Genomic DNA, 18921 nt, shown 5'->3' with positions numbered 1-18921 from the left:
AGTAAAGGAAAAATCCAAAAACCGTGTATTTGCGGTTACTATACATATATGTAGTATAAACTAAACACATAAAAAAGTAAAAAGTGTTCGTCGAAATAATATGTTTACTAAATCACATCATAGATGGCGCTGTTCGTCATTAACTAGTTTATGATCCACGGTCCCTGAGGTTATCGAAAATAGAAGGAAAGAAAAAAAAACGTTTATTTTTTAAAGCTATGCCAAACATTACCAGCTATACGTACGGGTTAGGTTACCCCGCTAAGGTAATAGGTAGCATAAAATGGTTCGTGCAATTTACATAATTATTATACACACTACGCACTACCAACTACATTAAACACACTATGCCAATGCGTCGCCTTATTAGAATTTGGCTGGATACTAAAATGTATTGGTCGTACAGTAAAACCGGTCTAATAAGAAAGCTAGAAAAGCTGGTAATCTTCGAACGGCTGAACAGATTTTCTTGGATTTTAGCTAAGAACACTCGATCAAGCCACCTTTCAAACAAAAAAACTAAATTAAAATCGGTTTATTCATTTGGGAGCTACGAGTCACAGACAGATACACACGTCAAACTTATAACGCCCCTTTTTTGGTTGCGGGTTAAAAACTGTTTAGGCAACGAAATGGAACTTTCGATTCAAGGACCCAGCAACACTGGACGTCCAACGTTCAGTGTTGCCATCTCGTTAAAACCGTTTGTCGCTATTATGACGCCTTCAAAAGTCACCCAGATGTAACCTTGCGTAGAATAAAGTTAAAAGTTGCTCGAAGTCACTGAAGTCAAAATAGAAAACCAATACAAAATAAATGACAATTTTTTATTTCGTAATGGAACTAATAATTGTGGCTGTTTGACATTAACGAGTTTGATTATGCTTTATGCCTTGCGGGATCATACAGTAATTTACATAATGAATTACTATTCTATTCGTGCGAAATATTTACGGCACAAACTTTTTATATACCTAGCAGTAAATTTTGATTTCCTATAAAATCAAACTTTATTTTATGTACTTTTAATCAAATAGAAATGTAAGAACATCAAGGAACTGACTTTTGGAAGCAAGTCAGCTTCATTCAAGTCAAGTTCACGGTAACTATTACAGATAACTAGTTAGTACCTCCGCTAACTAGTTATCTGTAATACCGTGAACTTCATTTCATGGGTAATTTTTTTTTCAACAAGACATTTTTCAAAAGTTGCTAAAAAGTAAAAGTCGCTTCTTTAAGCGACTTTAACTTTTGAAAAAAAGGTTGCGTTTTCGAAATGTCGTCAAATCTAACGGCTAAGTTGCTAATTTGGCAACACTACTAATGTCACTCATCAGTGTCAACTGTCAACTGTCAATCTTGAAGGTTTCTGACTGATTTAGGATTTTTCCTGCTTGATTTTCAAGCTGCAACTTTTGCTCCTGAAATTAATCAAAAATCAAATTATTATTATTGCAGTTGATCAATTATCTTGGATTAAACACAGTTTATGCTCAGATAGTAGAGTGCTTAATGTTTTTATCTTGAACAATGTGAAAATATTTAGCTAACAAAAGCTGAAGAGGCATTCGTAAATTGGTAAGTAGCGCATCGACTCTTCACAGTTACTAAACAAAAGCTATTAGACTATTAAACAGTTATGATTTTATCAATTCCAATTTAACTATAACGCTAGTATTATTTGATTATTTTCACTACATATATTATCTGGATTCAAATTATAAATATTTCACTGTCCAAAAATATCACCCTATGGTAGGTACCGATTGTTGACATTTAAATTCATCAAACAGGCTTTGTTCGTTGCATATATTGGTTTATCAATCTTGTTACTTATCCAATTCAATGAGCAAAATGTTCTATTACACACTAGTTTGTATAAAATCACTTGCGGCTAGAAATTATCTTTCATTCAACTCTTTGTCTTTTAAGTATCTACTGGACTCCTTGTGGAAATGAAGTGAATAAAATACAGTATAAAAGTTTCTTAAACTCTTACTGTATTCAGTATGAAGCACCTGGCGGCTTGGTAAGTGATTTTCAGCAGTAACGATATTTTTTTACACAATTAAAATTAATATACTAAAAACTGTACAGAATGTTATGAAGAATGCAGATTTTGAAGTGTTGTGGTAGGATTAAATAATATTGTATATCTCTGCAACATCAATTGATTTGTTCTGCTGATGTCTTTATCAATTTTAGAATGGAATATGTGCTTCTTCTCTTTTGTACCAGTCTATCTTATTGAATTTACCTTAATTGTAAACTTAGACCTGTGCTTATGACATTCTGTTGCAGGTACCAAAAGAAAATAAGCTCATACGATAAAGAAGAATGGGAGACTATGGTGGAGCAGCTGTTGATGCGAGGCACATACCGCCGTCGAATCGTGGATTTCTCCTCACATGCAAGATCTTATCTTATAGATGTTGATTTAGTCAGGGGTATGAGTCCTATCCTACATTTTATTATTGTGCCTAAAAAACTTAAATCTTTGATGTGAAATCACATCACTCACAGCAATCACAGTAAAACTTGTCTGAGAACTTGATCTGGGTATCAAAAATCCAGGCCAGTAGTTTTACAAAATACTGCCATTTTCAACAAATACATCTATTGCAACTCTATTGTTCATAAAGTTGTGTTAGCTATATGATTCTGATAATAATATAATATTTTTATTTTATAGCCTCTATTGAATACAATAATCTAGTATTATATGTAGCTAATCTAATCTAGTAGTAGTTATTTTTGAATATCATCTAAATTCTTCCACTCTTCTCTTTTTGTAGGTTGTCTTGTCTAAGTTACCCTTGCTGTGGCTGCAATTTTATTTGTCCATCTTTTGTTCTGTTATCACTTCCTTCTCTTTAATTCCCAAGGAATTATTTGAGTACCACACACTGATAATAACAGCTAAAGTTTTCTAAATTTGTTTCACAGGTTCCTCTTTCCCTAAAGCAAAACCAACCCTGGGTATGCGTCGGGTGGTATGGTTTGCACTTGTTCGCCTGTTGTTTCTACCCGCGCTGTACCAGTGGTGGGCTCAGCAAACCTCTCCCGCCTGCGCCAAGTTCCTACTGGCCTTATGGCTCTTACAAGTCGTCAATATATCCATCAATTTTATGGCACCCGCTTCTCTAGATATTGATGTGAGTTAAGTACTTAATATATTTATGCTATGGATTTACAAGCAAAATCTGATTAAAAAATCACAAATATGCTAGCATCCATGAAATTAAATTTTACAGGATAACAAAAAATCTGAGACTATGATTGCATTTTTAAGATTATATTATTGAGGCCTATGTTTGCCCCATATTGAGTAGTAACTGGAATCAATATAACTGGACCAAAATAATATGAATCAAAAGAAAATGTGTTTGAGTTAAAAGAGGGCTAGCTAGTCCAACCAGACTATTCATTAGCTCCTCAAATTCTGTGCATTAAGAAAATATTTATGGATGCCCAAAGTTAATGTTTGAACTACGAAAATTTGGCAACACGAAAATAATTCAAACAATACAATTTTCAAAAGTAAAATCTGTATTTAAAACATCATTACAAAGTTACGCTTATTTGCTTTCAATAGTTTTTATTTTGTAGGCCATTTTGGATTTTTGATCACATTAAGTATAAATGATAGAACAATAGTCTATTAACTATATCATTAAAATCTAATTAATAAAAAAAATGGATAACAAGATGACCGTTATATAATATAAAATAAAATACTGAGGGAACTCTGCCGGGATACGCCCTATCTCTGTACCCCTGAAAATTGATTAAGAGCTCGTTCACACAAGCTGCGTAAGCGTAGACGTAGCGCGTACCATTGCGTTTTAATGTATAAAACTGTATGAAACATGGTATACCGCTTGCGTGGCGTGAACGTTCACGTAGAATGCGTGCAGTTACGTCTACGGGTTCACGCGCGTCACTACGCATGTGTCACGTGTACGTGATGCATACGCAATTGGTGTGAATCGGCTATAAATGGATGAGCCGTAAAAATGTAGCAGACAAACAAGCAGACAACTTTTGCATTTAAAATAGTATGGAAATGTGGAGTAGGGTTCTGATTTAATGTATTTCTGACCTAATTCATGTGATTGTTTTTCAGTCACATTGCTGGATAGTGCCACTGGGCTTAATGATTGTTCTAGTTATAGTTCACTCGCAAATTGTTAGTACTACAGAAATGGAGTTAGCGAGAGTGCGACCGAGATCACAATACCGACGAAAGTTACCACGACATTTTAGGTATGTTCAACAAATTATAGTCCTAAACTTCCTAGTCTAAATCCTAGTTCTAGATCTTCTTGTGGCCGAATAGCCGGCCATAAGACCATGTACCAAATATAATTTTATACTAGAGGATGGCTATAGTCCACCACTGCCTGAGGCAGGCCAAGTGAGGATTGGCAGACTTAACACACCTTTGAGAACATTAAGGAGAACTCTCAGGCATACAGGTTTCCCCAGATGGTTTCTTTCCCCGTTAAAGCAAGTGATTTAATTGCCATAAAGAACTAATAGCGGACGGTGGTGCGATATATATTCAATTCAAATACAATTTCATAAGTACTTATAAAAGTAGTAGAAAAGTAGTAGTATTGTAAATCATTCTATTCATCATCATCAACCGACAGACGTTCACTGCTGGACATAGATCTCTATTAGGTACTTCCACACGCCATCTTGCGCCGCTTGAATCCAGCGGCTCCCTGCAACTCGCTTAATGTCGACCATCCACCTAGTAGGGGTCTACCAATACTGCATTTTCCGGTGCGAGGTCGCCATTCGAGCACCTTGGGACCCAACTTCTATAGGTTTTTCGAACTATGTGCCCTGCCCATTGCCAGTTCAGCTTCGCAACCCGCTGACACTAGCCATACACGATCAAGTTTGCCGTCAAGTTTGCAGCGGACTTGCAGCTGCGTCCAATAAACTTGACGGTTTATGGCAATAAGTAAGCATAATGTCATGCACACTTGGCAATGTATAGCTATCAGTTGACTGGACGCTGGTAAGCTATGTCGGTTACTCTGGTTGTCCTACCTAGATCTCCTCATTTCTGATTTGATCACGTAAAGAGATCATCTTTCAATTTCTATGGCAGAAAAGCGCGTTCAGATTGCGACGGCGGAAGTGGCGGCGGCTCTGCGGAGAGCGGCGCCACGTCGAGCCAAAGCAAGACTCCTTTTACTAAACCCTCCAAGTTCAGACGACGCCTCTCGCGCTCAGACTCTACGGATAACGGCCTTAGGTAATTACAACTAATCGATATCATCGTTTGGAATTTGTAATACCTATTACGAGATTATGGAAAAACTATAACATTATCGCGTAACTTGATTTAGTATTTAGTAGACGATGCCCGCGACTTCGTCCGCTTGGATTTTTTAAAATTTCATTACATTACGTAGGTACACACCCTTTGACTGTGATCACACCTGGTGGTAATTGATGATGCAGTCTAACATTGAAGCTATTGCTTTCAAAAATCCTGTGGGGAACTTTTTGATTTTCCGGGATAAAAAGCTGGCCTATGTTACTCTACATGTCTTTAACTAATATCTATGCAAAAAATCACATTGATCAGTAACCTACTCTATTCCTGCGTGATTGAAGGACAATTCAATAAGTAAACACACTCTCGCATTTATAAATGGGTAGTGATAAGATTTTCTTATTTTTTTCCTACCATAAAGTACCTACCAGTATCTAAAGGTAGATCACTAACTATATTTTCTACTAACATCTAGTCAATAGGCAAATAACTAATATTATGAGATACTTTCCTGTTATTGTAGTATTAAAAAAATTACAATAACAATAAATACAGTAAGCTTGTGATAGAGTCCTCAAGTTCATCGATGTGTTTGCGCCACGGTTTTCCTCCAGTCTGCTGGCTGGCTATAACTATAATATAGCAACTTTTTATTTTACAGAGACAATATTAACGTGTTAAGTGAAGAAACAAGGCACTTATATGAATACCAATCTTGCACGAATACTTGAACCTTTTCTTTATTGAATCACAATTTCACAAAAGCGAAAAACTTTTATTAATTTTAGTAATACAATGTGTATTAGGGTATTCTGTTTCCGTTGAAAGTTTATAGTTATATTTTGGATCAAAAAATAAAAGGCTGAGTATGTACGCACACATTATTGTGACATACCCTAATTTATCAAATATCTTTTTACGTTTTGTGGTTTTTCAGAAAACGTAAAAAAGATTTGGCGAACAATGCAGGACCTGAGTCAGAACCAATCGTTAAAAATAAACCTTTGCATAAAACCAGAGCTAAGGATTCCGATGATGAAGATTATATGTCTTGGAAAAAACCTGACCCCACCGCGCCCATCGTTACGTTTACTCCTCCACCGGACGTCCCACCGGCGCCTTCATTTCGCTACAAACCTAACATTTTAACAAAAAAGTACTTGGAATTTCTGAATGGACGACAAAACTTAAACAGACCCATGTTTGCCGACGGAGATGATGGTTTCGAGAGTCTCAACGGATATAACTCTAACGGTAGCGATGGAGATTGTCGACAGAAAGAATCAGATCTTCAAAATAAACTAAAAGATGCAAAACAGGAAAATCCACTTGAAGGACAATCAAGTCCAAAACTACCTTCAATGATGAAACAAGACAAAATTGTTGACGATGAAAACATGCGATGCGCAAACGCAAGTGCACCAGTGGAAGAAAATAAAGACGAAGAAGAGAAGTCAGTGGACCCAGAGTCTGATTGTGCCATAACGACTAATCCTAACGTAAGAAAACGAATCGGAGTTAGATTTAGGAAATCTTGGACCAAAGAACCGCTTCCACATGAATCGAGCGACGACGATTTCGGAAGCGGGAAAGGAAAACAAAAGGTAAAATATAACACTTATAAATTGACTGAATATACACTCATGAAATCCTTAAAATGTCTATTTATTTACCAATAATTCCCTCTTAAAAATTGAATTGAATTTTTTTTAAATATAATAACTTTTAATTTCTATAACACTAGGTGATAGATGCAAGGAATTTACAAGACAGTAAAACAGGTAGTTATTGGCGTTAGAGTTCTGATTGCATGTTTTGTGGACGTGTGTGAAACATCAGCTTGAAGTTATTTTATTAATAACTAGAGGAATTTGTTTAGAAATTAGCAAATTACCAGACATCGTCATCCGACGGAGAATGCTCGGCTTCTGCGCCATCCATCGCATTGCCATCGCACCATACCATGTCAGACTGGGTTGGGCAAATCACTAACAGTAAGATTATTATTTACCTTTATTATAATATGACCTGGTAATAATAGTTTATACAATCGAACCTGGATAAGAGAGTTTAAGAGACCCAGTATTTTTCTAGTTTAAAAGGGTACAGGCTAGAGAGTTTACATGTCCCAATTTTTTAGCGCTCACGAGTTCACAAAAATACATATGCACTTAGAGAGATGTCGAGCGAGGAGAGCTCCGAATATCCAAACAAAAATCACTACCTTCTAGAGGCCTACTTTCTAGCTTATAAAGGTTTTGGGGGTATAAAAATGGTGTAGCCTGCTGATTGGTCTTACTCATAGATTTTTTCTGTTATCCAGTTCCACAAAATATAAATTCATGTCCAGTTCTCAATTATCGAGGTTCGTCTGTACATACATTTGGTTTTCATGATTCTTACCTTCATAATCATTATTATTATATTTTGATATTTTATTATTGTATGTGTAGGTGAAGAAAGCAGCTATGGCTCGCATTCCGAAGCCGGCCACTCGGACGTGGGGTTTCACTACACGGGAGACAGTTCCTGGGATCCTTTCGCTATTCTCGATCCGTCAAGCGATACAGGTACATTGTTCAGTAAATCGGGAATTTATCATTTGAAACATAAAAATTAAGTACCTATAGCTAAAGAATTGAGAACCTCCGCCTTTTTAGGAGTCGTTTAATTAGCCTGGTATTCTGTTTTGGTGAATTACTTATAGCGAATTAAACTTGTTGTTTCGTGTTTATCATGAACTTAACAAAGCAAATCCTAAAATGCTACATATTATATTAAACCTGATGAATATCCTATACAAAAACAGTCAACATCAATTTAGCCATTAGTTAAACTTGTTTTATGTTTTCGTGGTAAGACGGATTGTGTTTGGCAATTAAAATGTAGGAGCGTGGGTCAACTTTCCAAGTGCCGTTCGTCAGTTTAACTTTTCTTTTTTTTATAAAGAGGGATTGCCTTTTTCAGTAAAATGCGCAATGTAAAAGCGCGCGTTTCTGAGCGTCATCAGTTGAACTTGTTTTATGTTTGGGTGGTAAGACTGATTGTGTTTGACAGTGTATAATATGTGGTTGACTTTCAAAGCGTCGTCAGTTTACCTTTTCATTTTTTGATAAAGATAGATTGTGTTTTCCAAAGAAATGTTCTATAATGAAGCGCCCGTCTCCGATCGTCATCAGTTAAACTTGTTTTATGTTTGTGTGATAAGAGTTAAGATGGATTGTGTTTGTCAGTGAAATGCACAATGTGGGAGCGCGGGTCGACGCTCCGGGCGGAGCTGTCGGCGGTGGATATAAGCTGGTACGTGGTGGCGCGCGCAGAGCGGGCCATGGCGGCCGAAGGCTGCATGTGGGCCGGCCTCGTCATGGCTACCATTGTGGCTCTCGTTACACCTGTCATCAGACTTGTTCAGGTAACTTCACTTAACCTTATGACCATTTGTGTATCCTGGTTCCTAGTTTATACCCGAATTCAACACTTCCGGAGTCTCGCTTTAAAAAAACATATTTTGCGTTATCATCAAATAGACCTTTATATCTCATCACCTTTACGATATTATACAATAACATCAAATGGATCGCATAGTGTTGGTGAAATGTAAAATCTTATACTAAACCTACTAATCGAGAATTTACTTGCGGCTCGACTGCGAGCGGAACTTTCATCGTTTTATTATATTGTTTCCCTTATAAAACTTTATATTATAAGGCGTTATTACTATTACTACTACTATATTATTATTAGGTGTATTAAGGCGTTATAAACCTTTTAATTCCTTGAAATTTCTACAGTTAGACATTTCTCTCATTTAAATTCATTAACTATCCTGCGCAGAATTAAATTCTTTTGAATGGCTTGTTCACAGGTAGCTATAGAGCAAGACAACCGCAGCGAAGAGGAACTGCAAACAGTGTCACTAATCGGCTACATACCGTCTCTCGTCATGAACTATACTCAACACTCAGGGTTTTGTGTTTTCAGGGGCGCATTCGGTGACAACATCTGGTAACTAAACTTTTTAAAAATCCTAAAAATTATAATATCTCCATCACACTCTTCCAACCGTTTTAAGATTTTTGTAATATGTATATCTTGGTTTTGATAGAGAGAAATGGGCAGAAAATTTTTCTCGCCAAATAAATTGATTTTATTTTAAATTAGTGTGTGTGTGTGTGTGTGTGTGTGTGTGTGTTCGTGTGTGTGTGTGTGTATGTGTGTGTGTGTGTGTATGTGTGTGTTCGTGTGTGTGTGTGTGTGTGTGTGTTTGTGTGTGTGTGTGTGTGTTTGTGTGTGTGTGTGTGTGTGTGTTCGTGTGTGTGTGTTCGTGTGTGTGTGTTCGTGTGTGTGTGTGTTCGTGTGTGTGTGTGTGTGTTCGTGTGTGTGTGTGTTCGTGTGTGTGTGTGTTCGTGTGTGTGTGTTCGTGTGTGTGTGTTCGTGTGTGTGTGTTCGTGTGTGTGTGTTCGTGTGTGTGTTCGTGTGTGTGTGTGTGTGTGTGTGTGTGTGTGTTTGTTACTCCTTCACGCTAAAACTACTGGACGGATTGGGCTGAAATTTAGAATGGAGATAGATTATACTCTGGATTAGCACATAGGCTACTTTTTATCCCGGAAATCAAAGAGTTCCCAAGGGATTTTTAAAAAACTACATCCACGCGAACGAAGTCGCGGGCATCAGCTAGTATGCTCATAATTTAACTATCAAGGTTTATGTTAGCCACATTTGACACAAGTGTAAATTAAAAGTTTATAACACCCCCTACAAGTGAAGGTTACAGTAACTAGAAAAAAGCTGATAACTTTCAAACAGCTAAACCGATTTTCTTGGATTATAGCTAAGAACACTCTCGATCAAGCCACCTTTCAAACAAAAAAACTAAATTAAAATCGGTTTATTAGTTTAGGAGCTACGATGCCACAGACAGACACATAGATACACACGTCAAACTTATAACACCCCTCTTTTTGGGTCAGGGGTTAAAAAGTATACTGACTTCCCTGACACTTTTACAATAATTGAAAATATTAGAAAGATAGGGATGATCAAGGTAATACGGAACGTTAAATTCTACAATTTTTACTTAGGGAGGTGGCATCAAACATCCTATCGTGCATCCTTCGTTTCGCGCTGAGCGGTCTAGTGTTTTTCCTACTGGCGGTGGCGGAGCGCGCGTACAAACAAAGGTTCTTGTACGCCAAGCTGTTTTCCCACTTGACTTCGGCCAGACGGGCGCGGAAATCTGAGCTACCCCATTTTAGATTGAACACTGTGAGAAATATTAAAACCTGGCTGTCGACACGGTCATATTTACGGGTAAGATATTTTTTCTTGTCTGGCGAATAATATACTTACAAAAAAAACCGGCCAAGTGCGAGTCAGACTCGCGCACCGAGGGTTCCGTACTTGGATATATTGACATTTCGCACGATAAATAAAAAACTATTATGTATAAATATAAATAAAAATCAGTTTTTGAACGTACAGGTAAAGCCCTTTCATATGATACCCCACTAGACATAGGCCAAGTTTTTTTCATAATTACATTTCATAATTATTTCTACATATTTAAGAAATAAAATTATCGATAATAATTCATTTAATTCGTTTGTTACGACATAGTAGGTACGTTTTTGACATTTTATTTTTTATTATTCTCGACTATGTAGTAAAGTTTGTAGAGTTTGCATTTAATATTGGGTGCCTATATAAAATATTTGCACGCCATTGCATGGTAAATGTGGTGATACTAAAATGAATAATTGTAATTTCTTTGTTATTTATTTTATTTATTTATTATTATTGACATTAAAAAAATATACAGAGAGTTTTTGTTAACCTGCATTTAGAGCAAATTAAATTAAAAAAATATAAAAATTAATTTTTCACTGATTTATATTCGTTTTTAGCGCCGAGGCCCGCAAAGATCGGTAGACGTAATCGTCTCTGCTGCGTTTATGCTCACACTGACGCTGCTGGCTTGCGTTAGCGCCCAGTTGCTCAGGGTAAGTAAATTATGTCGATGCTATTTCGTTGTATAGAAGCAGGCGTTAGCTTGCGGAAGTCCATGATATTCAAGGAACCAAAAGCTTAATTTGCTATAATCCGCTTGACCAGTCTGTATGGTGCAACATGCAGCATGCGATATGCACCGCCCGCCCTGCTAAATATGCAGGAAAAGCCAGCTAACGTCATTGGCGAGTAGAGATTGCATACCTCTTCAATTTAACAGTGAAGAAAAACACGTGAGGAAACCTGCATGTCTAAAAGCTCTCCATAATGTTCTTATAGGTACGTGAAGTCTGTCACTGGCCAATGTACTCTACTATTTCTGTGTTTTCAATTTTGTATTCATTTTCTTATACTTATGTCAACTAATTTTATTCATTTTCAGGACTCTGTAACTTTAGAAAGCGGCTGGCTCCTCGAGGCAATGGTGTGGAGTTGCTGCCTCGGCATATACCTGCTGCGCCTCATCACCGTGGGCAGCAGTGTGAACAGGAAGTACCGCGGGTGCCTCTCCGCCATACTGACTGAGCAAATAAACCTGCACCTCGCCATCGAGCAGCGGCCTGAGAGCAAGGAGCAGTTGACTGTCGCCAATAACGTGCTCAAACTCGCTGCCGACTTACTCAAGGTACCAAGCCTGCTCCATTCAAAAACAACTTGAACAAAGTATAGTACCCTTCAAACCCTTCAGTATCTTGAGTATTGACGCGATTGGCTGGCGAATGTAGGGTGCACGCAATTGGTTGATCAGTCGGCGTAAGTGCACGGGATTGGTTGATACGTCGACTTTCGCTTCCCGGGTTCGCCAACTTTGTCCTACATGCCGGGCACTTTAAGCAATGATTAATGTTATCAGAAGACTGTGACGTCTTGTTAACTAGTAACCCTGTACATGTACCTTTAGATAAATTCATGCCAGTTTGCTAGTAATTGATTGTACACACGAATGTTTTCATTCTCTGTAGTTCTCGCTTTATCTTTGTGTACTTTTATTTATGTTAACAAACAACTAGAATAAAGAAAGTACTGTGAGTGCCTGTTTGCCATATTGACGGATAAATCGATCTAAATCATGAGTTAAAGTTATTTCTTTTCAGGAATTGGATTCGCCGTTCAAGATATCAGGAATATGTGCAAATCATTACCTCTACACGATTACAAAAGTGGTAATATTATCAGCACTTTCAGGAGTTCTATCTGAAATGCTAGGTTTTAAATTGAAACTTCATAAAATTAAGATAAAATAGAAAATTGACTACCAAGGTGCAGTTGTGCAGTAAATGTTGCGTTGTAATGCGTTGCAACTCAGTGTGGTATGATGATCAACCAGTCAGTGTGCATAGTATGAGATTTTACATCTCACCAATATCGAAACACATCATAGTTAAATGAACCTAAAGGCCCTTGATTTAAAGTCGGAAATTTAATACCACCGATTCTAATTTAGTAAGTTTTTCGCTTGGAGCGCTAGATGTAAATGTACGAATGAACTTGAGCTTTAAAACAAAGCTGTTAAGGTCTATTTTACTTTAACTCTAAAATGTTTCAACGCTCGAATTCTATCAATACGCAAATTTCGACTCAAAATCAAACTACATTCGTGTTAGGGCTAATTAGGAAAACGATACATTTGACGACGGCCACACAATTCGTGATATCACCAATCATTTGCGCAATCCCGATAGTGGGGCCGAACCATAAGCAAACTAAACGCGCTTCATGCGCTACGGGCAGGCTTGGTGAAACAGGTCTTCATATAAAAGTGTATTTTCAAATCCAAGAAAAAAAAGGAAATCATAATATAAATAGGTAATAGCACTAATATATGTAGATATTTTCAGACATTTAAATAGTCAAAATTAAGTAAGGTTGTGCCTTACCAAGAACTGCAAAAGCGTAAGTTATGGATACGCACTCTTCTTCTAAAAAGGCTTTTTTTGATTGTAGATTGTAGGATCTCAGTAGATTTTACTGTTTAGCCATAATTACTATCTTGATTTAACAGGGATAACTTGCAAGGATAATTTCACAATCATATAGACTTTATTTTTATTAATACAATAGGTATCTATAGTTATTTTGTAGTTTAGCTCACTTATTTCCCTATGTCTTGCCATACTATATTTTTTTATTCTATCCAGTCGTTATGTTGCCATTTTCTTTAAATATTTCAGACATTATTGTTTCTATGTTATCCTGAGAATAGCTGTTATTGGATGACAATAATTGTTACATTGCTGTTAGTTTGGTTCTACGCGAATCTCTAAGGCGAAATCTCCACGGAGAAGAAAATCGCATCGACAGTCTCGCTGTGTGACAAAATTCGATATAAACTATAGCCGCGAGAGTATCGCCCTGTGGAGATTGGCCCATAGAGTTGGTATCGAATTTTCCACACAGCGAGACTATCGCGGCTTTTCTTTGAGCCATGGAGATGGCGCCTATATGTGCTCATTTCACAAAGAATATTGTGAAAAGGCATTAAGAGGGGTCTCTCCGTCACTCGCTTCATACAAACGTAGTTCCAATTTCATTTGAATATTATGCAACCAAAGTCCATGAAATTTTGCAGACATATTCTAGAAACTAATATCTATGTCTGTGGTTTTCCAGATTTCTGTTAAAATATTCGGTTTCAAAGTTACGCGGTCTTAAAAATTTACATAAAAATCTTTGAGCCCCTGTAATTTTAAAACTACATATTTTTAGAAAAATCTAAAACACCACAGACACAGATATTAGTTTCTAGAATATGTCTGCAAAATTTCATGGACTTTGGTTGCTTAATATTCAAATGAAATTGGAACTACGATTGTATGAAGCGAGTGACGAAGAGAGCCCTGTTAAAGACCAGAAATATGTACTTTGTGCACGACCGAATTAGCAACTGTCTGCTAATGCTTCGGCAGCATTATTAACGCTTACAAACAACATACGTTTCATTTCCTAACATTGGAACGCCATATTTTACAATTTTAATGTACCGACACTGACGCCTGGTAGATCTTTGCCAACAAAGCTTAATGCGGCCGAAGAATTAAGGGACATTTTACATTGTGCTAAATTCTGTACAGTATACACTATTATTACTATGGGTTAATTAAATCTCTATTGCACACAGCTCCAATTTCAGACTTATTCGTAGCTGTTAGTCATTTTAACTTATCAAGGTTTCGGATCAGTTCACATTGACGCTGAGTCGAAACGATGCTTTGCGACTAGTAAGTTTACCTATTCACACTTTATAGTATACTAGCTTTTGCCAGAGACTTCCGTCGCGTGATATAATTAAATACTTAATAAAAAAATATAAGTAATAAAATAATATATAAGTAATAAAAGTATAAGTATATACAGGAAGTTTGGAAATTTTTATAACTTTATTTTGTCATTATACTTCAGCATTGTATTAATCAGATCAAAGTAGCATGGGTACGTGTCGTCTTTATATACTAATTACCAAAAATGTAAAATCAAAATATAGAATGTTTACATAGTCTGCTTTTGACACAGTGAAAAATCATAATACCTCTCTCTTTATAATATCAATACACATTGAACTCTATCTACATTAACTAATTTAAAAAACAAATAATATAAAGTCGCAACGTACGTGGCGATGCGTGTCGTCGTAGCGGCTGGAATCTACCCAATTCGACATGAATCTGATTTTGTCGCTTCAATTCTGCGTCCATGTGAATTGAGCCTTAGATTGTTCTAAGACTTAAATCTGTGTTAAATTTTTAGTGCTTTTAGCATACTGTAAACAAACTTTGATTATTATGGTCAGTTGTAATGTAACTCACATTTTGATCTCACCAAAATAAGTTAGCTTGATTTTTATTAGTTAAGCATTTTATTTCCTAGAGCGTAAAGAAGCTTTTTTTATACAATTAATTAACAAAAATAATGTGATAATATACTTTTTTTACAAATCAAGAAAATATAGCCACATAAGGTGACTAGGTGTGTATACCTAACAGTTTTATGAGTAATTTACGAGTAATTTTTTCACGTTCCTAAGTCAACATTGCGGTAGTATACCATATTATTGTTTGAATGAACTGATTCTTTAAATAAAGTACCCATTAATTGATTTTATAGTTCAGTGCATGCTTCTTTCACATTTTTATTTTGGAGAGAATAACGGATATGATTTTATGATCCAAGGGCCCGTAACATGAACGCCATGCGTACTGTCATTATTACGTACGTACGTAATAATGTCATGGGATAAAATATCTAAAGCCTACTTTTTTACGCAATTAGGTACACTAGGTACTATACAGAGGTAAGAACATTTGGCTAGGTTCCCTGAGTTGCGGAGGCTTGCCTAATTACGCAAAAAACGGTCTTTATTTTAATGACATAGGTACAGTATAACTGGTGTTCACGGGCTCTTTTTAAGACTATTACTAATTTGACAGAACTTTAAGCAATGTTAAGTTAAAAAAATAAAAGACTTTTTTATAATCAATATAAGTCATTATAATATGTATTGGTGTTTTTAGGTCTATTTCTTTATTAGTTAAAAGAAATTTTTTACTCCTTATCATAGAATATTGTTACCTAACTTTTATTGTATCAGTAGCATACAATGCAATTTAGAAAAATAAACTATTTTAAAATTAGAACTTGTTTCTATTTGATCACTTTAACCTAGTTTTTTAGCTAAAAAAAAGATTCCGACGAATTGAGAACCTCCTCTTTTTTTCGAAGTCGGTTAAAAATATAAAAAAGTCGCAGAAACCTCGAAGAAATACATAAACGACGCTCTTTGCCTGGCGCGTCGTCTAGTTTTCCCCTCGTAAAAGATTATGGCATTCGAAACATAGGTACCTATATTGGTCACAGTACGCGAGTCATATACTTAGGTACCTACCTGGAATATTCACATGATATAACAATATGGATCTGGAATTACCTACCAAGTAATCCACTTTACCACTAGTATACTATATAATAGTATCTAGTAGTAATTTTCAACTTTGCCAAGTAATATAGTACCTAGTGGTGAAGATATCGGTCTCATCCGGGTTCGATCTCGGGCACACACCTCTATTTAGAGTTCTGTGCATTTTCACTTGCTTCAACGGTCAACGAAAATATTGAGTGCATACCAGAGTTCTCCATAATTTTCTCAAAGGTGTCTAAAGTCTGCCAATTCGCAATTAGCGTGGTAAGGTCATATCGTTCACCAGGATTCCCAAGCCCGTTCCCCCAGGGGATCTCCGTAAACTCGTCTGTTCATCGGAATCCTCTTTAAGGGGCACGAGACGGGTCTGCCCGCGAAATTCAAATTTAATTTGGTTTTTCGCAATTTGTAAACTAATACGACACAGAAAGCTTATGACACTTTAATTGCACCAATGGCAGTATCATACTCACAGGTTTATATAAAAATCTTTACTTGAAAGGGTCCAGTTCAAGAAATTAGCTCTAGTATCGATTAATTTGTGAGTAACTAATGTCAAACTCATTATTTTAACTAATTTCTTAAACTGAACACTTCAAATAAAGATTTTTATGGAATTCTGTGAAGATGATACTACCATTGTCGGAATTAGAATGCCATAAGCCTACTTTGTCGACTTAATTATCAAATTGCGAAAAACCAAATTAAATTTGAATTTCGCGGGCAGACGCGTTTCATGCACCTAAAATATAAAAATATATTAAAAAGATGCTTTCACACTGATTTTTACTTATTAAAGCTGGCAGACTAAGGCCAAACCCTTCTCATTCTGAAAGGAGACTTGTGCTCAATAGTGGGCCGGTATCAGAATGATGAGTTAGAAATAAAAGAAATTATCCTCAATAATATTTTTATTTAACAAAAGAATAGCTTAAAGAAACCCTCTTCAAAAGACGCAAAATCACTTAGGTGACATTTATTAATCAATGATATATAGACTAACATATAATAATGTGTGAAGATAAAAAAACAAAATTATAATATGGAGTCACAGAAAAACTAAATAATAGTATACATATATCATCTCCCTTGAAGGTGTAGCATTGTCAATCAAATAATTTCATCAAATAATAATGTCGTTTATATCATGGACCTATGAATACTCCTTTTTAACGTACGTTTTTTCGCCTGCCAGGATAACACAACTTATAATATGACGGCTAACAGAAACTGCAGATTGTGTGAGAATTTTACCAGTGTGTTGTACCAGTTTTCGTAGCCAAAACGGGATGCAATTTAGATCTAAGCTCACCGCACATTATCAGATATTTAATTCTGTCAGAAAAATTTCATATGCACCGGATGGAATCGGACGTTTACAATTCACGTCTGAACTCGGAAGATGCGCTTCCCATACATTTTGTACCAGAATAAACACCATCAAGGCTACAAGGATCAGAGCTGGCGGTGACGAATTGAAGTTTCTGATAATGTCCTGGTGATCGCTAGTCACTCACATGCGAGTGAGCGGGATGGAAGATTCACAGGTATCCGCAAGCAAGTGAATACGCGATATAACGCGAAATTCCCGGGATTCGCGTCACTGTGATTTGACCAAAGCTGATCGAATTAATACAATAGGTAAGCGCATGTTATATTAAGTCTAGTCTATGAACTGGGGACTCCCAGGATCTTTATTGGAGTCATTAACATTCGTTCAATACAACCCGGCGCAGTTAGATTGCGCCTCGTTGTGAATGTCGTTGATTATTTTGATTGCATGTAAATGAACCATTTTTTATAAAACACTTTAATATTCACTACCTATATTTAATCATCACTAAGTTCAAAAGTAACAATGTTTTTTGTTTGAATCTTTCTATATTTTTTTTCTCTCTCTCGTCTGGCTTTACAAAGATTAGCCAATGTCAAGTTTGTAGTTATTTGTAACAAGTTAGTTAAACTATACAAGTATGGACCCCGTCTGTGCCGGCGCTCGCCGACATCATACGCACGGCCCCCCTTAGAGCGCTTTCCAGTCAGTTTTAACAAAAAAAAAAAACACTCCAAAAAGGCAGAGCACGCCCGCCAGCTAACACCAACACAAACGAAGTCCATATTTATTTCTTTAATAACTTCTGGCTATCAATCAATTATTATTTATTTTTAATTAATTACAATCAGTAGGTACAGACCACTTCACAGGTAGAATGTGCATAACACCAAGCTACATAATATGAGAATTTCCCGCTTATTGTGTAAAGTTTTGACATTTAACAACTCCAATCACTATCGGGCTTAGCACTAAATGTTTGACAGTTGCAAGGTGAAAATTATCAACTTTGAGATTACACTATTTACAGAAATGCGCAGTCGCAGAAATATCATAAAGTCAGCCAAAATAACAAGGAACTGTCTAAAGGGCCACGAGTTTGATAATAAAACTATCCACCCACAAGTGGTCTTTAAAAAAAAAAAAAATTATTACTGTTTATTTATTCTATGTACCTTATTCAAACTGATAAGATTCAATTTATAATACAACTTAACTTACGGGGCAGTTATCCTTATAAGTAGGAGTTTGCCGTAAACCACTTATAACATTATTTTATTTAATCCATACTAATATTATAAATGCGAAAGTGTGTCTGTCTGTCTGTTTGTCTGCCACCTATTTACGGCCCAACAGTTTAACCGATTCTGACGA

At 36.2% G+C, this 18921-nt stretch overlaps 1 protein-coding gene across 2 annotated transcripts; it reads left to right on the top strand.

Annotated features, from left to right (window-relative positions):
* The first annotated feature begins 1372 nt into the window (after positions 1-1372).
* On the top strand, positions 1373-13865 carry LOC123872153 (protein phtf). Of its 2 annotated transcripts, none has more exons than XM_045916312.1 (15): positions 1373-1578; positions 1933-2029; positions 2302-2447; positions 2947-3155; positions 4127-4266; positions 5126-5272; positions 6234-6900; positions 7176-7290; positions 7750-7866; positions 8530-8708; positions 9162-9301; positions 10378-10606; positions 11200-11295; positions 11685-11927; positions 12397-13865. In XM_045916312.1, exons 2-15 carry the CDS (start codon positions 2010-2012, stop codon positions 12544-12546), a joined length of 2598 nt encoding a protein of 865 aa, XP_045772268.1. In that variant the 5' UTR covers positions 1373-1578; positions 1933-2009; the 3' UTR covers positions 12547-13865. The 2 variants fall into 2 exon arrangements, with proteins under 2 accessions (XP_045772268.1, XP_045772269.1); XM_045916313.1 differs by lacking the exon at positions 7176-7290 and adding an exon at positions 7041-7077.
* Positions 13866-18921: the final 5056 nt, after the last annotated feature.

Source organism: Maniola jurtina, chromosome 14 (genome assembly GCF_905333055.1).
Source record: "Maniola jurtina chromosome 14, ilManJurt1.1, whole genome shotgun sequence".
In the NCBI taxonomy this organism is placed as follows: Eukaryota; Metazoa; Arthropoda; class Insecta; order Lepidoptera; family Nymphalidae; genus Maniola; species Maniola jurtina.
The sequence above is the reverse complement of the archived record's forward strand: the minus strand, read 5'-3'. Positions and strand labels throughout refer to the sequence as shown.

Bases quoted from the DNA above. Each gene is read 5' to 3' on its own strand.
- LOC123872153 (XM_045916312.1), top strand. From the start codon at position 2,010: ATGAAGCACCTGGCGGCTTG. The intron at 6,901-7,175 runs GTAAAATATAAC...GAATTTGTTTAG, and splicing joins GCGGGAAAGGAAAACAAAAG to AAATTAGCAAATTACCAGAC. The intron at 11,928-12,396 runs GTACCAAGCCTG...ATTTCTTTTCAG, and splicing joins TCGCTGCCGACTTACTCAAG to GAATTGGATTCGCCGTTCAA.